Source organism: Schistocerca serialis, chromosome 5, assembly GCF_023864345.2.
Source record: "Schistocerca serialis cubense isolate TAMUIC-IGC-003099 chromosome 5, iqSchSeri2.2, whole genome shotgun sequence".
Taxonomy (NCBI): Eukaryota; Metazoa; Arthropoda; class Insecta; order Orthoptera; family Acrididae; genus Schistocerca; species Schistocerca serialis.
In genome coordinates, this window is record NC_064642.1 from 567,698,207 (window position 1) to 567,719,988 (window position 21,782).

The following is a 21,782-nucleotide window of genomic DNA, read 5'->3' on the forward strand; positions in this document are numbered from 1 at the left end:
GAGCCAACCTCAGGATAGTTTAATTTGGATTCTGGAGAAACATCAGGCAAAACTGAGCCTACAACTTATCCCAGAAGACTGTTTAAAGAAAAGCATACCTAAATTTATAGCATTTGTAGGTTTGTAGAAAGCTTTTAACAACGTTGATTGGAAAACGCTCTTTGAAATTCTTAAAGTAGCAGGGATAAAACACAGGGAGCAAAAGGTTATTTACAGTCTGTACAGAAATTTGCTCAGTAACTACAAAAATCAGAGGATATGAAAGGGAAATTGTAGTCGAGAAGGGAGTGAGACAGGGTTGCAGCTTATCCAAGATGTTATTCAATTTGAGCAGTGAACAAACAATAAAGAAACCAATGTTAAATTTTGAACGATAATTAAAGTTAGGGGAAAATTTAAAAAAAAAATTGAGGTTTGCCAAGGACATTGTAATACTATCAGATGGTAAAGTATTTGAAAGAGCAGTTGAGCAGAATGGATAGTATTTTGAAAACAGATCATAAAATGAACAACAACAGTAAAACATTGGTACTGGAGTGTTGTCAAATTAAATCAGGTGATGCTGAGGGAATCAGATTAGGAAATGAGAAACTAAAAATAGTACATGAGTTTTGCTATTTGAGCAGTAAAATAACTGATGATGGCTGGAGTAAAGAGGATATAAAATGCGGACTGGGAAAAGCATTTCTGAATAAGGGGAATTTGTGAACATCTGATATTAAGTATTAGGAAGTCTTTTCTGAAGATTTCTGATTTTAGTGTACCATTACCTGGAAGTGAGACACAGTTGACATGGAATTCAGACTAGAAGGGAATAAAAGTTTTTGAATTGTTGTGCTCTAAAAGAAATCTGAAGATTATTTGGGTAGATTGAACAGCAAATGAGAGGTACTTAATTAAACTGCAGAATAAAGAAATTTATGACAGAACTTGGCTAGTAGATCTATCAGCTGATAGAGCACATCCTGAGGTGTAAAGAAATTGTCTATTTGGTACCAGAGGGAAGTTCAAGGAGAAGAAACTACAAAGGGAGACCAAGGTTTGAACAGAGTAATTATGTTCAAACAGATGTAAGTTGCTGCAGTTATGCACAGATGAAGAGGCTGCCACAGGACAGACTGTCATGGAGAGTTCCATCAGACCAGTTGTTGGGCTGGAGACCACAACAAAGATAATTGTAACAGAGAAAAAGAACCCAGTACTATCCAATTATTTGGGTTGAGGTGAAAATCTTGAGTGTATCACATCACATAAATGTTTCAGGATAATACTAAGAACCTATATGGAATAGTTTGATCACATAAAATCAGTATTAGCAATGGCAAATGGCAGACTTATGTTTGTTGGAAGGGTTCTGGAAAAGTGTGCTGCAACTGTAAAGGAAATTACATACAAGACACAAATGCAATCCATTATAGAGCAATGTTTTAGCTTTTCGAGTTCATATTAAGTAACCAAATGAACAGATATTGAATTAATTCAGACTGAGACTTGACTTTATGGGTGCTCAGTGATTAATTGCTAGTATTGCAACTAGTTGTTGTAGCCCATACGAAAGTATAACTGAAATACTTGAGGCACAGAAATGGGAATTCTTGGTAGAAAGATGATGTAGTTCTTGCTTAAGGCCTGTTGGGTGTATTTAGAGAAAATTTATTCGAAGAAGATTGTGCTCAGACTGTACTGCCACCATTCTATGTCTCACAAGGGGATCATGAGGATAAGATAAAACAAATCAGGGCATGTACAGAGGTATATAGATGGTCATTTTCTCCTCACTCAATGTGCCAATGGAGAATGACACAAAATAAGTAATACTTGTATGAAATGATCCTCTGCCAAGTGCCATTCTTTAGCTTGCCAAGTATATTACGCAGATATAGATTATGGTTTCTGTTATTAATATTTACCTTACTGGAAGTGGCTTCAGCAAAGATCACTGAAACACATAAAACAATAGAATATCTTTTTGTTCAATGGAAATGCCAATTAAAAATAAAGAATAAGTTAAATTAGTCACTACGCAAGCACCATATTATCTCAACAGAAACCTTTGAGGTATGATGCTGGTTACCCCAGGAGACACAGTTATTAACTCTTTTCTGTACACAATATTGGAAAAAAAGGTAAAGAACACTCACTTAAAATTTTCCGCCAAACCTTCAGTAGTCTTATAAATAAAAAGGATGAAACTGTAATTTACACAAAAATGAAAGAGCTGGTGGTCTCTACGCAGATGTGTTATGCTTACCAGAAAATCACATGGAAATCATGTGAAACAGATTCATTTTGATGGAGACAAGCTAACTTCATACTACTGTATAACCAGTAAGAAGGTGAGAGAAATAAAGAAATTACAACCTAGACTCTTGAGACAAATTAATATCATGCTAGAAAACCCAATGAATGCTGTGCCAAATAATAGAAGTGACACTTTACAGGCCATGTGTACGAAATATCTTAAACTTTATGAAGGAGAAAGAGATAGTTTCCGTATGGTTATGCATATTTAATTGGAGAATTGTAAAGACTTAGACATTGATTTTGTGATAGATAGTACATAAATGATAGATAGTACACAAATGAGAATACCAAGCAGGACCTCACAAAAGAAGTACTGGCAGAGCTAAATGACAAAAATCATCATGTTGGTATATTGTGTGAACTTGCCAAAGCTTTTGATTGTGTAGGCCATGAAATTCTGCTAGGAAAACTAAATTCAAAAGCAATAACAGCATCCCTCTTGTGTGAATGGAGTTGTATCTTCATATCAGAAAGCAGAGTATCACACAGACAATATGTTGCAGGTTAAAACTAAACTCAGTATGGAGTAACAAAACATGTCACACAAGACTGGCTCTGCTCTGATTCCTCACCTACATACATAATCTTCCAGTTACTTTAAAGGATGGTACAAAAACTGTAAAGTTTGCTTATTACAAAAGCTTCCTACTCAAGAAAAAAACTCAGCATTACCAAGCACAGCCCAGAAAATAGCTGAATAGATCTACAGCTGGTTCACACAAGACACGTATGTTGTAATCTCACAATGACTAATATTATTTTTATCAATAGGAGAATTTACTTCAAAAAACAATAAGACTTATAAGGAATCATAATGGCTGGACAGTACTTTTCAGCAGGCAGAATTATAGTATCATTAAACTCGTAAAAAGCAGGAATGCATAATATGAAATTTCAAACATGCAGAAATGACCTGCTATTGGCAATACATTAAATGAAACACTATGTGTAAAAGTCCTTGGGCTAAAAAGGTATCAATATATACAGAAAAAAACAAAAACAAATCAAGAAGTTCAGTTAGTTATACTTTGAACCTAGTAGTATCTTTCATTGTGTTGACCTAAAGACTATGTCATTGGCTTATTTGATATATTTTCACTCCTTGCTGTTTTATGGAATTGTCTTATTGGCCTAAATAAATAAAATGTTTATTCAACAGAAGTGAGTGCTGAATATTCTGTAGAGCAGATAACTGCCCATCTTATAGGGGGCCTCTTTCATACAACAAAAACATTTTCAGGAACAACAATTTTATTTTGAATCATCCTCAATAAAACCCATGAACTTAATTTAAGCCAGCAATGGAAGTTTCCTTCTCTTGCCCCATTTCAATTCATTGAAAGCTATTGATATGCAAATTTATTTCTCTGAAGAATTTTTTGATTCAAGTTCATTAGCTTCACCGGAGCTGAAATGATTAAAATAACATGAACATTTCTTCTTCTTTCCTTTCGTTAAACATTTCATCTTCCACCAACATTTCTAACATCTAATTATTATTACACATAACTGTTCAAGAGAAACAAAATTACAATCCAATTTAATTATCTGTGATGATTTTTCTTATGCTGATTCTCATTTATCATTATTTATTCTTTATACCAGTAGATCCACTTTCCTGGTAACCAACTGTTTCACAATTTTCATTTTCTCTAACTAAATTTTGATTCAAATGCCTCTCTCTTCTCTTTTCTTCTTTTTGTTTTATGGTCCATAAACGTCCTTTCATGGTTGCTATATGAGAGTACCTGCTTACTCCACCAAATATTTTTCTGTCTGGGAACTTTTAGTTAATTAATTACATCAAATAAACTAGAGGGAACCACTCATGTATATCTGACTGATGTGTGGCACATAGCAAGTTATAAGTAGGGGTAGCAGCCCATTGTTTTGACTGTGACAATACCTACAGGCTTAGATGTTGGTAGTGTAAATGAACAAAATTCATGTCATGCAGTTACGTAATCTCTCACCTTGTTGTCAGTAAGTGGATGATGCTCATTATCTGGTTGTGAACTTTCTCAGTGTTATATTAAATCACTGCTGATCATCTTCTGGTTGTGATTGTGTGGGTCAGTATCTTTATCAACTTGGAGAATATTGTGCATCTTGTTGCCAAGCAAATTTAGAACTATCCTGGTGTTTTGTTTTCCAAGTGATGCATGGCAGCAGCAGTGTTTCTTGTCAATAAGAATAAGTGTTTAGCGTAGAGGCTTCATGAATTCTGGTGTGTGGCAATTGGTTTTTTGTATTTTTCTTGTTACTGATGCACACCAAACTAAATGAAGAACATAGTGTGCCAACAATTTAGTACATTTTTATCAGAGTAATGTGTTATTTGTGTCATGGTGCATGGCCTCTCCCAGAATTGTGTTGTGTTACTGCAAAGAATAATTATGCCATACCAGAAGGAGTGTAGCATAAGAATGACTGCATACCACTTAAGAGCAGGTAAGGTTTGGCAGGTAGAGGACATGTGGATGGAATTATAGTACACAGAGAAAACAGGAAAGTCTCTGTTATCACTCAGTCACACATCCCTTTTATTCATCTGCTTAATGTTGCAGATGGTTTGTTCTAACATATGTTGCAGGTGTGCTTTTGTGCATATTCCTTCTATTTGTTTAAACTTATGTGCTAATTATTGATGTTTATATAGTCTGAGAGGTTTCTTTAGAATGTAGTTATTATGCCATGCATGAAGAACATCCAAATAATTCACAGGTAGGATTGAACCACGAACGGTTTCAACCACAGCAGTGGTTGAGATAGCACCAATTAGTCACCCAAGGGGAACAATCTGTACTGCTACCACAGTTGCTACAACCACCATAAAAGTTGGCAAATCACAATCAGTTCCTTTCACTGTATGATTTCTTGTAATTAAAATTTGCCAAAATCACTTATCAACTGCTTCAAAATACATGACGTGTCTCACTCCCTGAACCATGTTATGGAATACCTTGCTTGTCACAAGTCAGGCCACTTGTTGATTGTGAATTTGAACTAGTGAGGGTCAATAATGCAGCACTACATGCCACTGCATACTATTATATCAATTGCAGCAGTCAACTGAGTTCTAACTAAATTGGTCCCAAAGTCTTTAGCAACTATGAGATGGAGATACTGGTGGACAAGGGCATTGCCATTTCTCTGATGGATGTTCGTAATGGTACACTGGCTTCCAGTCCTCATGCATCCACAGCAGCATGTTATCACATATAATGGAGAAGTAATCCCACTGAAGGGTCAAATCAACACCAAATAAGCTGCAAAGATATGGAATACTAAACCTATTGTAACAATGAAAGTAATCAATTTTTGAAAATATACTATAATTGAATGGATAAAAAATCTACACACCAAGCAGTGGCAACAGAAAATCCATATAAAGGTATTGAAACTTGCAATCTTTCATAGCCAGTGACTCCTCCTTGTGGCAGAAGGGTTGATGGAGAAGGAAGAGAGGTGAAGGAAAAAGGGATAGCAAGGTTCAGGAATTGAAGAGAGTTCTGAAAAGTTGCCCTGAATCCTGGGTCAGGGGCGAATTACCAGATGGGATGAGAAGGAAAGATTGATTGTTAGGGACTGCACCAAATGAGATTTGAAAACCTAAGAGCTTAAAGGATGAACATAGTGTAATACACAAGACAGAGATTACTGGTGAAACACAAATGCATGAGTTAAGAAGAGCAGAAATCTAAGTGCATTCTGATTTGATTTTGATTTGATTTAATTTTTTATTGGTTCAGTTTTATCATATAGCACAAATTGTACAATTGATATTCGACAGGTCAAAGATAAGTTACAATAATACATAGTATTAGCAATTAAAATTAGGTAACTACTACAATTAATTTTGTTATGTATTCAGAAATTCTCTGACAGAATAGAAACAGTGCTTTATTAGAAATGCCTTTAGTTTAGCTTCAAATATTGGATGAGTAGTATTTTTTATTTCCTCTGGTATCTTATTGTGTAGTATTACACCAATGTTAATTATGCTCCTCTGTTAGGTGGTTGTTCTGTGATATTTTTGATGTATATTTGATTCCCTTCTGGTACTATAGCTGTGTACACTTTTGTTCTGTAGCAGTTTGCCTGTTTTCAGGAGGTAGTCCCTAGTGAACAAGATAGTTTCATAAATGAATAAACTTGGAACATTTAGAACACCAGGCTCAGTAAAATGGGATTTACAGGACTCCATCTTTTTGAGACCACAAATTATTCTTAAAGCTCTTTTTTGCATTCTAAAAACCTTTACACTGTAAGTTGAGTATCCCCAGAAAGTGATCCCATAACGGATTAGTGAGTGGAACTGTGCATAGTATGCCTGCAGTACTGTTGTTTTGCTTGTTGTAGCCTTTAAAATTCTTAGGCCATAGCACACAGATGATGGTTTTCTACACAAGTTATTTATATGTGTGTCCCACTTTAAGTCTTGCTGAATCCAAAGACACAAGAATTTTGTGACACATTTTCTAGGGGATCATTTTTTAATTGGGCTTGAATAGACATTTGATTAGTTGGAGGAATTAAATGAAAATCGACACACACAGTTTTTTCAGTATTTATAATGAGTTTGTTTTTTGTGAACCACTCAGAAAGTATTTTCATAGAACTTTCTGCTGTGGACCGCAAAGTTTCTGGACTGGATCCAGTGAGCAATATGCTGGTGTCATCGGCAAACAGGATAGTTTTTGTGGGACTCATATATTCAACTAAGTCGACCACATAAATCAAAAAGAGTAGTGGACTTAAGATTGAGCCCTGTGGTACGCCATATTTTATTGGTAATTCCCTAGAAAGAAAGGAGTTATTTCTTGTTTTATTCATTTTGTTGAATTCATACTGAAGTGATACTTTCTGCTTGCGGTTTTTTAGGTATGAACGCAACCAGCTATGTGCTACACCTCTTACTGCTCGTCTTTCTAATTCTATGTGGTAGAGGTGGGGAGAAATAGATAGGTCAGAAAGTGAAAGATATAGAAACTAAAAGGCGATGTACAAAGGAATAGTTACTGAGAAGAAATTCTGAGACTGGAGAAATCATCCTAAATTAAGCCAGGTGGGTGGCAAGAAGCTGTCTGCAGGTGGGAACTGGCATTACAACATGTCCTTGGTTCTTACCATCCACCTGGCTTTAATTTACATTAATTTCTTCAGTCTCAGCATTTCTTCTCAGTAATTGTTCCTTACTTCACTCCCTTTTGGCTTTCTATATCTTTTATTTTCTGACTTATCTATTTTCCTACCCCCACCACTATCACATATAATGAACTTATCTTCCTGCTCTCATTAACTCATGCATGATAGTTTGTCAGGAATCTGTGTCTTGCATATGACCATATGGTCCACCTTTAAGCTCTCAGGTTTACAGACCTAGTCTGGTGCAGTCTCCAAACATCAGTCTTTCTCATCCTGCCCAGTAACTCTTCCCTGACCCAAGGTTCTTGGTAACTTTAACACACTCTCCCCACTTCCTAAACCTCATCACTCATCATCCTTCTCCCCTCTTCCTTTCCCGTTGACACTTCTGCCAGAAGAAAAAGCCAAAGCTTCCAAATTTCAATACCTTTATAAGTTTTTTCTCCTGCCACCTCTTGGTGGGTAGATTCCTTACCTTTCAAATTACATTATAACAATTGTTTTAGTTGCTTCACTGATGGAAACAAATATTTTTGGGTTGTATCCATTTAAAACATTCACATTTTATTTATGATCAAGTGCCATTTACTGTTCTGTTTAGTGATTTAGACTAACAATGTGCAGAATACCAACAGTTGCTTGTACCCAGAGAAGGTTGCGAAAAAAATGTTCACACACATACTGTTCACATGCATGTGCAATACCAGGACTGGATGTGATGGCCGGGGAAATCTGCTTTTGAACTAGGCTGCTGGGATAATTACATCCATTGAAAGCTGATGTGAGAGTGGTGGTGTATTGCTATAAAGAGTCTTCATATGAACAAATATGTTTGCCTTGAATGCCAAGGCTGTTTGGGAGGGAACGTTTGACATGGAAAGGATGGCAACTGTCAAAAGGTAACTGTTGTTTGTTAGCAGGTTTGATGTGGACAGAAGTGTGTAGCTGGCCTTCGGTGAGGATGAGATCAACATCAAGGAAAGTGGCATGGGATTCAGAATAGGACTATGTGAAATTTAATTAGGAGAAGGTATTTAGAGATTCCAAGAATTTTAACAGATCAGCCTTACCATGAGTCCATACGGAAAAGATGTCATAAATGTATCTCAAACAAACCAGGGGCTCAAGACTTATGGATCCCAGGAAAGCCACCTCCAAGTGCCCCTTGAGGAGGATGGCATAGGACGGAGCCATCCTGGTTCCCATGGCCGAACCCCTGATCTGTTTGTATGTCTGTCCCTCAAATGTGAAGTAATTGTTAGTAAGTATAAAGTTGTTTAAGGTGAGAAGAAGGATGTCATAGGCTCAAGATCAAGTGGACATTGACTGAGGAAATGTTCAGCAGCAGACAGAGCATGCATGTGGGGGATATTGGTATCGAGGGAGATGGCATCAATGGTGACAAGCAAGGTGTGTGGTGAGAGTGGGACAGGCACAGATTTCAGATGATCTATGAAATAGTTGGTATCTTTGTACTACAAGTTGCAGGTGTTCATCAACTAAGGCAGATATACACTCCTGGAAATTGAAATAAGAACACCGTGAATTCATTGTCCCAGGAAGGGGAAACTTTATTGACACATTCCTGGGGTCAGATACATCACATGATCACACTGACAGAACCACAGGCACATAGACACAGGCAACAGAGCATGCACAATGTCGGCACTAGTACAGTGTATATCCACCTTTCGCAGCAATGCAGGCTGCTATTCTCCCATGGAGACGATCGTAGAGATGCTGGATGTAGTCCTGTGGAACGGCTTGCCATGCCATTTCCACCTGGCGCCTCAGTTGGACCAGCGTTCGTGCTGGACGTGCAGACCGCGTGAGACGACGCTTCATCCAGTCCCAAACATGCTCAATGGGGGACAGATCCGGAGATCTTGCTGGCCAGGGTAGTTGACTTACACCTTCTAGAGCATGTTGGGTGGCACGGGATACATGCAGACGTGCATTGTCCTGTTGGAACAGCAAGTTCCCTTGCCGGTCTAGGAATGGTAGAACGATGGGTTCGATGACGGTTTGGATGTACCGTGCACTATTCAGTGTCCCCTCGACGATCACCAGTGGTGTACGGCCAGTGTAGGAGATCGCTCCCCACACCATGATGCCGGGTGTTGGCCCTGTGTGCCTCGGTCGTATGCAGTCCTGATTGTGGCGCTCACCTGCACGGCGCCAAACACGCGTACGACCATCATTGGCACCAAGGCAGAAGCGACTCTCATCGCTGAAGACAACACGTCTCCATTCGTCCCTCCATTCACGCCTGTCGCGACACCACTGGAGGCGAGCTGCACGATGTTGGGGCGTGAGCGGAAGACGGCCTAACGGTGTGTGGGACCGTAGCCCAGCTTCATGGAGACGGTTGCGAATGGTCCTCACCGATACCCCAGGAGCAACAGTGTCCCTAATTTGCTGGGAAGTGGCGGTGCGGTCCCCTACGGCACTGCGTAGGATCCTACGGTCTTGGCGTGCATCCGTGCGTCGCTGCGGTCCGGTCCCAGGTCGACGGGCACGTGCACCTTCCGCCGACCACTGGCGACAACATCGATGTACTGTGGAGACCTCACGCCCCACGTGTTGAGCAATTCGGCGGTACGTCCACCCGGCCTCCCGCATGCCCACTATACGCCCTCGCTTAAAGTCCGTCAACTGCACATACGGTTCACGTCCACGCTGTCGCGGCATGCTACCAGTGTTAAAGACTGCGATGGAGCTCCGTATGCCACGGCAAACTGGCTGACACTGACGGCGGCGGTGCACAAACGCTGCGCTGCTAGCGCCATTCGACGGCCAACACCGCGGTTCCTGGTGTGTCCGCTGTGCCGTGCGTGTGATCATTGCTTGTACAGCCCTCTCGCAGTGTCCAGAGCAAGTATGGTGGGTCTGACACACCGGTGTCAATGTGTTCTTTTTTCCATTTCCAGGAGTGTATGTTTGGTGGGTGCTTTGAAGCCAGAAACTATTGGATGACCAGGACGACTGGGTTTGTGGATCTTAGGAAGAATGTAAAAGATCAGGGTGCATGGTTTGGGTGGGGTAATAAGTTCTATGGCTTGAGGTCTAAGTCACTGTGAGAGGCCTGAGGTTTTTTTAGGAGGGAGTGCAGATCAGTTTGAATCACATGGATGGGCTCTGAGCACTATGGGACTTAACTTATGAGGTCATCAGTCCCCTAGAACTTAGAACTACTTAAACCTAACTAACCTAAGGACATCACACACATCTGTGCCTGATGCAGGATTCGAACCTGCGACCGTAGGGGTCGCGCGGTTCCAGACTGTAGCTGTGATACATTTTTGAATAGGTCTTTAGGAGAGGAAATTAGTTACTGAATAAAAAATACAGGGTGCCATTAAAAAAAGTCATACTGCTGTTCATAACTTTGTAAAAAAACAAAGCTACAACGAAGGCAATCATGCTCATTGATGTCCCCTTGATGGCTAAAGAACATTTCCTTGAAATATTTTGTAATTTGCATCTGGACAAACAGTAATTTAGGGTGGTCAAGATAAATGGGACACCCTGTCTAATGGCAGGCAGTAATGAGCCCATTGCCACATGGCCTACCACTGCAGGTTCATGTTGTATCCATGAAGTGAAGTAGAATAATAACAGAAAATGTGAGTAATCAACACAAATTATTCCTCTACCAATGAAGATTTAAAACTTCAGTGATGAGACTTATGCTGTCACTGGGACAGTGATTAACAAAGTCCATGGATGATACTGATCAGAAACTTCAGTAGAAGAAATTCCTGAATACTCCAGTTCCGAGCAGAGTCAAAGTCCAGTAGAGAGCGACCCAAGAGTTGTGGCGTCTTGGCAACAACAATAGCATAATCAAGGATGAGACTGCCTGAACGTGGTGCTGTATGCTCTTATGAAGCCCATGCTGTATGCTCTTATGAAGCCCTGGCAGCATAGGAATACGCCCACTATCAATGAGATTGTAGTGACGTGGGTGACGTGGCACAGCATGATTGGAGCAGTGCAAGGGTGCAGCTACTTCATGAGGGCACACCAGCCAGGTATTGCTGCAATACTTCAGAGACAGCTATTTACAGGAGCCATCCCTGTGCTGTCTGGCTAGGTGGTACTGCACATGACCCAGGCACTGCTGGTCTTGGGTTGTGTGACATGTGACCTGCAGTCGCTTGGTGGCAGGCGCCATGGTGCGGCATTGATGACAACACATTTCATATTGCCTTGTGTCATCATTAAAGCAGTTAGCAAGGAATGATATATTGCATTTAGTCTCTCTTAAATTTTTATAATTATAGCACATTAAGAATTAAACAATGGAAGGTCCAGGATGGAATGTTATCCACCCACTGACCTGTATACCACTATTACTGCCTTTTTATTTATTTTTCTCTTTGATCTCATCGTGTTTACATGTCAGTTTTAGTTTGTTTCACCTTTCACTATCAGCCCTACTTCCTCAGGTTTCATCTTTTTCACCATATTTTATCTGGTCCATCTTTTTTGTGAGTTTTTCCCATGTATTTTGGGCTTGCTCCTTTCATCTGTGCCAATACAGAAAAGTTTCACTATTGCTAGGTATTACTCAGATCAACATACCATTCCTGTGTTGTTCCCTAGTTCATGGAACCCCCCCCCCCCCCCCCCCCCCAAATGGCCTGACCATCAGATTACCCATCTCTGGCTGCAACCCCTCCTTCCTCAATGACCTCTATCTGTTCAAATTCCATCATTCCATAGCCCTCACCAACCTAGTCCTTCAGAACCATGTAAACCAGGCCCAAACCTCCTTCCATTACCTCCTCTCCATCTTTAAGATTCTCCTGCTCTGCAATCCCAAATTCCTGTATCTCTCATACTGAAACTCTTGCCCTCCAGGACTAGAGCAGTGTGTACAACACCTTCTCTCAGTCTCCTGGTCACTACAGTGGAATCACTTTTTCACCACCAACCCTAATAATTAGAATCAACCCAAAACCAATATTGAACTCTGCCTGTCTCAGTTCACTCCTCTATACAACTATAATCGGTTCCTGCCACACTGAAATCATCCCCTGTTAACATTCCAGAGTTTCGTAATCTTCAAACTTGTAACACCATAATTAATCTCTCAAAATGGAAAATAGCCTTAAATTTTCAGAAAGAACAGCAATCCATCAACTAAAAACTGATCCTGACCTTATAAGCTTACCTACTGATAAAGGCTTCACCACTGTGATTTTGAACCAGAGAGATTACCTGGTGGAGGAACTCCACCAGCAGTCAGATCAGTCCGCCTACAAACCTTGCTACAGTGACCCCATTCCAGCCCTGTCTCAAATCCTTAGGCCCATCCCAGAACCCCTCCCATGAGCTCGCATCTCTCCTGCCCCTATCACTTCCTAACCACCGAGAATCCCAAATGCCTCTCCTGGTTCAGATTTGTGATCTGGGCTGAGGCTAGGGACACACTATCCACACTCCTCCAGAGCCTCAACATCTCCTCCATTTGCTTCACCTGCCCCTCTTCTACCCAATGAGCCACCTTCCTTGATGTTGCCACATCCAGAAAGGCTACTTTGACAGCTGATATCTATACTATACCAAGAAGTCCTGTCCATAAAGTCTAGCCATTACATGTGTAGTGACAAGCAGTCCCACTCCAAATATAACAAAGGCCTCACTGAGGCCTTCACAGATCTAAATTACCCTCCCAGTCTTGTGCAGAAACAGATCTCCCATGCCTTATATCTCCAGTCAACCACCACCTCCTGAAATCCCACTGGCTGGCTACAAAAGAGCTCTCCTCCATGATTCAGACCCACCCATGATTGGAACAACTAAATCACATTCCCTGCCATGGTTTCAACTACCTCTAGTCACAACCTGAAATGAGGAACATCCTACCTATTATCCTATTATCCTTCCCACTCCCCACACAGTGGTATTCTGCCATCTACGAAACCTATGCTATATCCTTGTCCATCCCTAATCCACTCCTGCTTCCAACCCCTTGCCTCATGGATCATAATCCCTGCAATAGACCTAGATGCAAGATCTGTCACATACATCCTCCCACCACCTATACCAGTCAAAGGCATCTCCCACCCCACGAAAGCTCTCTATGTGGGTACGACAAGTAATAAGTTGTCTGTCCACATGAATGGCCACTGACAAATTGTGATGAAGAGACAGCTGGACCATCCAGATGCTGAAAATGTGGCCCAATAAGATGTGCTTCATTTCATTGGCTGCTTCACAGGACATGTTATATGATCTGGATCCTGCCAACACCAGCTTTTCTGAATAGTGCAGGTGGGAAGTCCTCCTGCAATATACATTACATTCCTGTAATCACCTTGGCCTCAATCTTTGCTTGTCCCTGTCCTCCATCTTTCTATCCTCTTCCCTGCTGCCACTCTAACACTACACAGCCTTCTATTCCACAAACACACCTGCATTTTTCCCTTGTCTACTTTCTGCTTTTCCATGCTCCTTTTCAATCCTTCCCTCCCCCAAACCTCCCAAATGCAGCTAGCAGCCCTACCTTCTTCCTATCACATCCCTGCATGCTGACACAGACAGCATGCGCCTTTCACCACCCCAACTCTGCTATCCATCCCCCTTCTTGCCCTAAACTTCCTCATTGCTGCTCCAGTGAGGCACAGTTTCAGTCTGGCCACAGCAGATGGATTCCAGAAATGAGAGCTTACATAGAGGCTTACTGACAATCATTCTTCCCTTGCACCTTTTGCATGTGGAATAGGGAAGATGGGATCAGTTAGTGGTACCAGAAGTACCCTCCACCACACACCATTAGGTGGCTTGTAGAGTATGACATAAATGTAGACAGTGGTCATTTGTGAGTGAGTTGTGCACATGTCTGAATCTGTGTGTGTTTTCTGTTTTGGAAGAAGGTTTCTTGGCTGAAAGCTTAATATTATAGCAGTCTGCTTATTGTTCCTGGCAGTGACTCACCATCTCCTCTAGATGGTGCATATTAACAACTGAGACATTTAAGCAGAAAACATAATACTGGTAAAATATTGTGTGGAATAAAAATAACTGAAAGAGTAAAGCAAACCACTCATCATATAGTTGAGGTGTTGAGTGGCTGACTAAAACATAAACAATGTTGACACACACTGCTTAGCTTTTGATCAATGTTCTTCTCCAGTGCAGACTAATACAAAATACACATGCACATAAACAAATATTCATGCATGACTACACTGTTCCCACCCATCACACTATCCTGGTACTGCAGTTCTATTGGGTGTAGTGTTGTGTCAAGTAAGGCAGATGAGAGAAGGAAGGTTAGGAAGGCAAAGGTGGTGTGGCTAAGAGCTAGTAGGAAGAGGTAGCAAAAGAATGGAATAGGAGTGTAACACTGGTAAACTCATGCTGGTGCTGGTATGGGAAGATGAAAGTGACACACAATATGGTGGATGAGTGGTATGTGAGGGAAGACTGCAGAGAGAAAAATGTGAGCATAGATTGACAGGCTGTAGAAGAAGGCATGGGGCAGAGGTGGAGATGGATGTGAAACAGAGGCTAATGACTAGTGGAGTTCAGTTTAACTACTTGAATGTTCACAGATCATAACTGTGATCTCTTGTTATTCTTTTGGAATGAGGTAGTTTTACAGGAGAGTGAATTCAAGTCAATTGCATGATCAAAGGATGTGTTATAGATAACTATGCTCAATGTAGTTCAGAGAAATTGGTATTGAGGGGAGAATATCCAACCAGTGAAGTTGAGCATGTTGTTCCAAGCAGTATGTTCTTCCACTCGGTGGCTGAAACTGCTCTTGGTAACAATTTGGTGGTGGTTATTCATTCAGATGGATTGTTGGTTGGTGGTCTTGGCTTCCATAAAAGGCTATTCAAAAGTTACAACATGGCTGATATGAATGCTTTCACATGTGATCCTGCATCTGTTAGGATAGGAGATACTGATGATGAAGTCTGGAATAGAATGTGCTAGGTGGGTGCTCTGGACATGTATTGCACGTGGTTCTTCCACTGGGATATGACTGCTGCAGCAATAGTAAACTTTAGAGAATAGTGTCTTTTTAAGACAGTCCTTCTGCTAAATAAAAATGTGGAGATAATCACACACTACACACTTGAACCATTGAGAGGTAGATACACACAAAAACAAGAAGTATAACATAGTAGCTTAACTTCCAAACTTTTGTCTTCAGAATACACAGCTACATTGTCTTGATGCTTTGAGACAGCTAGGCACTAAAGTAGTGGTTTTTGAAGGACAACATTTTGGGTTTGAATGTTACTTTTACTTAAAAAGCAGCATTAATGTTTGTATAATTATGATATCCATATACATAGGAGAACTTTTACTGTAAACCTGTTCAAACACATTAAGAGTTTGCAAGATAACAGAATTTAATGCTATTTCCTCCTGTTTCAAAATTTTCATGTTTGAAGCAGAGCAGTAGACTGTTACAGTGGCTAGTTCATACTTTCTTGCACACCCCTTTCACTAGTGCTGTGCAAGTCAAATGTCACATGATTGTTCAAATGATGTTAATACTGTATTGAGTGCTTCTGTGTATCAGGAAATCTTGAACTTTTCCCAGCCCATCTGAGTTCTTTCAAATAAATTTGTATGTGACCTCAGTGGGAAAGCTCCATCTGTGAATGTAAGACGACTCCTACATACTCTATTAAACAACATACAAATGTTAACCTCAGCAGCAATTGTTTAATCTGGGAATATAGGCTGACCCTGTATTTTTTGAATGACGAATTTGCACAAATAACTTGTAATTTAGACTGTTGCACTATTTCATCTTAATCACTCACTGCACTTGTGGGTGCTCTACTTTGTAGAGAACCTGACCGGGCCTTAGCCTGTCACACAAAATTGAAGACTCATTATATCATTCTGCTCTAGCCAACTCTATACTGCAACTACTGAGCCACACAAAATGCTTGCCCAAAGCAACAACAATCACTATATTAGAACACATTGTCAGTGGGCAACAGTTACTTTGAAACCTGAACTCAGCTAAAACAGTGGTAGCTGCAGCAACATAGTTCATAATCTGTGATGCAGTTAATTGGTAAATTTACAACAAATGTCACAAAGAATAACAAACATATTGACATAGGAAGATATTGGATCCTCAAAAACTGAAGGAAGGATGCATTTTCTATGGGCAGTAGTGCCAAGCCTGAAGCACATTTTTGACTCTGATAAGAAATGTTTCTATTTTTTCCAACATATCTAGTCTAGAATGATCTAATCAGATGTGAGACAATAATAATCTTTATATAGACGGTTTTGTACACAAGACAGCTATAATTACTGATGCCAACTTACAAACATTAAGCAGAGCTATTTCTAAGTATAGGTTTTTAAATTAACATAGTAAATGATAGAAGAGATTGCCAGCCTAGTCTAGTCTGGAAATTAATAAAGTTCTTTCCTTAGCCTGAGAAGATCAGAGGTACTGTACTTTTTATACAGTTACTCAGATGCAAGGACAGTAAATATAACTCTATACGTTTTTTACATGATAAGATCACAAATAAATGGGTTAAGGATTTCAAATCTACCCTCTGTTTGTAGAACTATATTGTCAGCTATCATGTTGTAAACTGCATTACTCCAAAGTGTTGGTCCATGCATTCATCCATATTTTTGAAGAACTGAAATATCTAGGGTGGAATACAAACAATGGAATAAGCATATATATAATAGAAGGAAACATTCCACGTGGGAAAAATTATATATAAAAACAAAGATGAGGTGACTTACCGAACGAAAGCGCTGGCAGGTCGATAGACACACAAACAAACACAAACATACACACAAAATTCAAGCTTTCGCAACAAACTGTTGCCTCATCAGGAAAGAGGGAAGGAGAGGGGAAGACGAAAGGAAGTGGGTTTTAAGGGAGAGGGTAAGGAGTCATTCCAATCCCGGGAGCAGAAAGACTTACCTTAGGGGGAAGAAAGGACAGGTATACACTCGCACACACGCACATATCCATCCACACATACAGACACAAGCAGACATATTTCGAGTGTATACCTGTCCTTTTTTCCCCCTAAGGTAAGTCTTTCTGCTCCCGGGATTGGAATGACTCCTTACCCTCTCCCTTAAAACCCACTTCCTTTCGTCTTCCCCTCTCCTTCCCTCTTTCCTGATGAGGCAACAGTTTGTTGGGAAAGCTTGAATTTTGTGTGTATGTTTGTGTTTGTTTGTGTGTCTATCGACCTGCCAGCGCTTTCGTTCGGTAAGTCACCTCATCTTTGACATATATATATATATATATATATATATATATATATATATATATATATATATATATATATATATATATATATATATATATATATATATATATATGTGTCCTTTGTGTTGCATGGATAGCTTAGAGTGGAGATGTCTTCCTTCATGGCTGCCAATAGTCAGCTGAGCAGAAGGTACTTAAGAGGTAAAGAAGTAAAATTGTAGTTTTTGGAAAGTAGGAGAGATATTGGCAGAAATAAAGCTCTGAGGAACGGCCATGAGTCATGCTTGGGTAGCTGGGTTGGTATAGCACTTACCCATGAAATTCAAAGGCCCTGGGTTCAAGTCCCAGTCCAACATGCAGCTCTAATCTGCCAGGAAGTTTAAATGATGGAAAGTCCAGGTAGAAATATCATAATGTTATGAAAAGGATCAACAGCTAATCATAATAGAGATGACATGTTGAGTTGCAGACAAACACAACAAAAAGACAGTTGCTTGTTTAGTTTTTGCCCAGAGCCTCCTTGAGGAAACAAAACACATACAAATTCACACAAGCAAGCACACCCCATGCACACAAGACTGCTATCTCCAACAGCTCTGGCCAGGTTTCAGGATTTTACTTAGTTTAACAAATGTTTGTATGTTAAATGTGCATTACATTTATTGTACTGTTTTTAGTATATGTATATAATCTACCAAATTATTTATGTGCTCTTTTTCCATCAGAACTACCTCTATTTCCATCAGGACTACCTCTCGTACTTGCAATTTTTGTCACAAAGAGCAACATACCTAATATCAGTCAGAAGAGTATAAAATATGAAGTAGTACCTCTTGAAGAGTTTGTGCCAAATATCTATTACTTTTATCCCATTCTTCAAAGTCCTTGGTCATCATATATGACTCAGAAGAATTCAGTACCAGTTCATCAAGGCCCTGCTCTGGTCCATAGTAAATACTCAATGTTGGTATAGGTAAAGCAGAGTCAATAACAAAATCATTGTGAATTTTTTTGTCCTTATTAGAGATTTCTGCCTCAAATACCTGCAAAGAATTAAATTTTCACATTACACAGTAAAAACTAAAATAGGCTTAAAATAAACATAAACTGATTACTGTCTATTGACAAGAAATAATTCTTCAGATTACTAAGTTTTTTTCTGAAAAACAGATATTGACTTTTCGCCAAAATTGTAGCATATTAAAATTCCTTCTTGTATTGGTTTCATAGCAGATGTATGCTTTCTGTAGAAGTGGAGTTTCCATTATCCATGCAGTACTCTGGTGCACCATCATGTGAATTATTTTACTTTTCATTTTCCATCTCTAGGATTGGAGCAGACTGTTCAAGATTTGGTTTTATTTTATTTTCATTCTTCACCTCTATTTATATTCAGCCAATTACCAGATAAGTGGATAGCTGTCTTTCCAATAAAGAAACTTTTAATGACCTATTTTAATAGGTGCTTGTAAGAGAAGAAATTAGATCATTGTTTCCATATTGTGCTCATCATTTATGTTACATATTACAAGAAAGATGAATGGAATGGTTTTACTCACCAAAGTTATGAAAGCTCCCAAGCCAAAACAAAAAAATGTGAAAAGTTAAGAGTATTCTAATGGCAGTTGTTTACATCTCTAACAAAATTTATGTGAGACACTGGAAAGACTATTTGCAACTTATCCAGTATATACATTACTTGGAGCCAGCTGGACCACTGTTTTGGGAATATATAGTTCTGAGCTGTATTTACAGTTCCACTGAAATAAGATATCAATATATTTATGCCTATGCAGGTGATTGGAATCATGTATTGTCTTTCTTATATTGTATTAATCTTTGGAATATGAATCATGTAATAGAAAAGCTATAATACATAATTCTCATAATCTATACAGACTAAAAATTATTAATCTCTTCTGTTGGTAGGATCTTTTATTTCTTCTGAGTCCTGTCTTTTCAATCCACCACATCTTATTCTGTCCTCCACTACTTCTCTTTCGTTTGCTTTCCATGAGTTTCTGTCTCTTCATCACCCTCCCCTCTACACTTTCTACAGTCTGTACAACTTCTTATTTTTTTATTTATTTCATTTTACAGTTTCTTTGAGAAGTATATTTTGACACATATTGCACTGAGTCTTCTGTAACACGTTTTTATCAAACATTTACATCTATGTATTAACAGCACCTTTTCAACTGCTTCTGAAAGGTTGTCATCAGTCTCTATTTATGAATGCTGTTCTGTAACTAGATATTTATTCATTTCATTCCATATGTGTAATTTTCTTGTGAATAAACTTCTTCCCTCTGCAACCAATAGAAATAATTTTTTTGTTTCAGGGATCACAAATAAGGTACAGCCATCTCTATATTGACATTGGTCCACTATTGCTTTATAAATTCAATTGGGAGAATCTTTGGCCCATGGATACCATTTCAATTTTGCTTTTTATTTACTGGTTTTATCATAATGTCAGTAGTGTTGATAAAATGATTTCTGATTTAAAATTCTTTTGGATCCAGATAAAATTTTAATGTTGATTTTGATTACTGAAAAACTATAATAACATAATTATGACACAGAAAGCACTAAACCACAATTATAATATAAAAAATAGTTTCTAATATGCACTTACATTCGCAATTTGTAAAGTTTTCCCAAGAACACCATTTAATGAATCAAAAAGTGCACCAGTTAGCATCAGTAGCCCCTGCTGATCTTGCACAGAATAAGTTCTTCCTCCTGTTGTCCAAGCTAAGTGCTCCAGATCATCTGCTGCATCACTGACAAGTAGAAGAAAAAAACTTAACAGTCCATAGAGTATGAGGCATAAAAAATAAATAAATGCTGATGTGAAACCCATTTTATATATATATATATCACACAGTTTTCCATTACTTTCCTCTCCATCTCCAGCATTTACTGGTTGATGTACTTAATGAGTCAATATTTACTATTTCAAAATTTTTTAATAAAGATTAACATCAGAATTTCATGTTGTATGGAAAAACAATTTTTCACAGCATTTTTTGACTAAATGCCCTTAGTTTTCTTTTAATATTAGGTTCCAATGACAAGCTTATAATTACTTTCTCCATGGCCCAAGGGCTGACTGTCAAAATTGATATTTTGGTAATATTTTACCAGTTACCTGAGATGATATCAAAGTAAGTAATAAAGGGATGTTAGCAATGCCATCAGTCTCATTGGAAGCAAACAAAGCTATAATAAAATAGGCAAGGTTCTGGTAAGATAAGGCTTCCAATCTATTTTCTGATCACTCAAGAAGGTAAATAATATGATATACACAGTAAAGGCAATCTCAGGCTTCTGGAATTTGTGGTATTCCTCATGAGTGTAGGAATTATTATATTGAAGGGCTACACATACAATGGTGGAACTATGTGCAGAATTCCATTCAAATCTTTTGGATGTGCTATCAAATCATAATATAAATTACTTGAAAAACCTGAATATTAAATTAACAGCCATCTTTGCTCATACAGCAGTAGCCTCAGGACATAGATTCACTTAAGAATATATAAAGTAGTGTTCCCCCTCCCCATTGTCAGCTACATCAGTCCATACCAGGATTTCCGAAACTGTGCTCCATAAAACATTGATGTTTTATGGGAAGTGAATAAGTGCTTCACAAAAACAAATTTTTCTCATTTTTTAAAATTTTATTAACCTTCAAAATAAACAAGGTATTCCATGAAAGTACCAGAATTTTCAAAATGTTCTGTCGAAGCAAATGTTTGGGAACCCCTGATCTACACCCTTATGAACACGACAAAACATGCCAAAACGTATTTTTGTATCTAGTTTTTAAATTATTTTATGTGATGATGTGTCAGTGCACCCAACTGATCACTGATGCCACATGAAGTACAGTGAGCGGGAAAATATCAGCAGTTTCTAAGCACATCACAAACAAGCATATATTCATGTTTGATGAGACACAAATCTTGCTCCATTCATTTGTTACCATAATTTTGTCATTAAGACAGCAATGTGGATCAAGTTTTCAACATCCTGAAGCAAAACAGTTACTATGCTCTCAGTGATGCACTGAAGCAGGTGATTGATGCCG

At 38.9% G+C, this 21,782-nt stretch overlaps 1 protein-coding gene across 1 annotated transcript in view; it reads right to left on the reverse strand.

Moving 5' to 3' along the window:
- LOC126481561 (calcium-activated chloride channel regulator 1-like) overlaps positions 1–21,782 on the reverse strand; it is a 167,655-nt gene that overhangs the window by 84,538 nt on the left and 61,335 nt on the right. Inside the window, exons 5-6 of the mRNA XM_050105405.1 lie at positions 20,325–20,472; positions 18,517–18,729 (exon numbers count right to left, since the gene is read on the reverse strand). Coding sequence (XP_049961362.1) covers positions 18,517–18,729; positions 20,325–20,472 — 361 coding nt within the window. The remainder of the gene's footprint in view (positions 1–18,516; positions 18,730–20,324; positions 20,473–21,782) is intronic.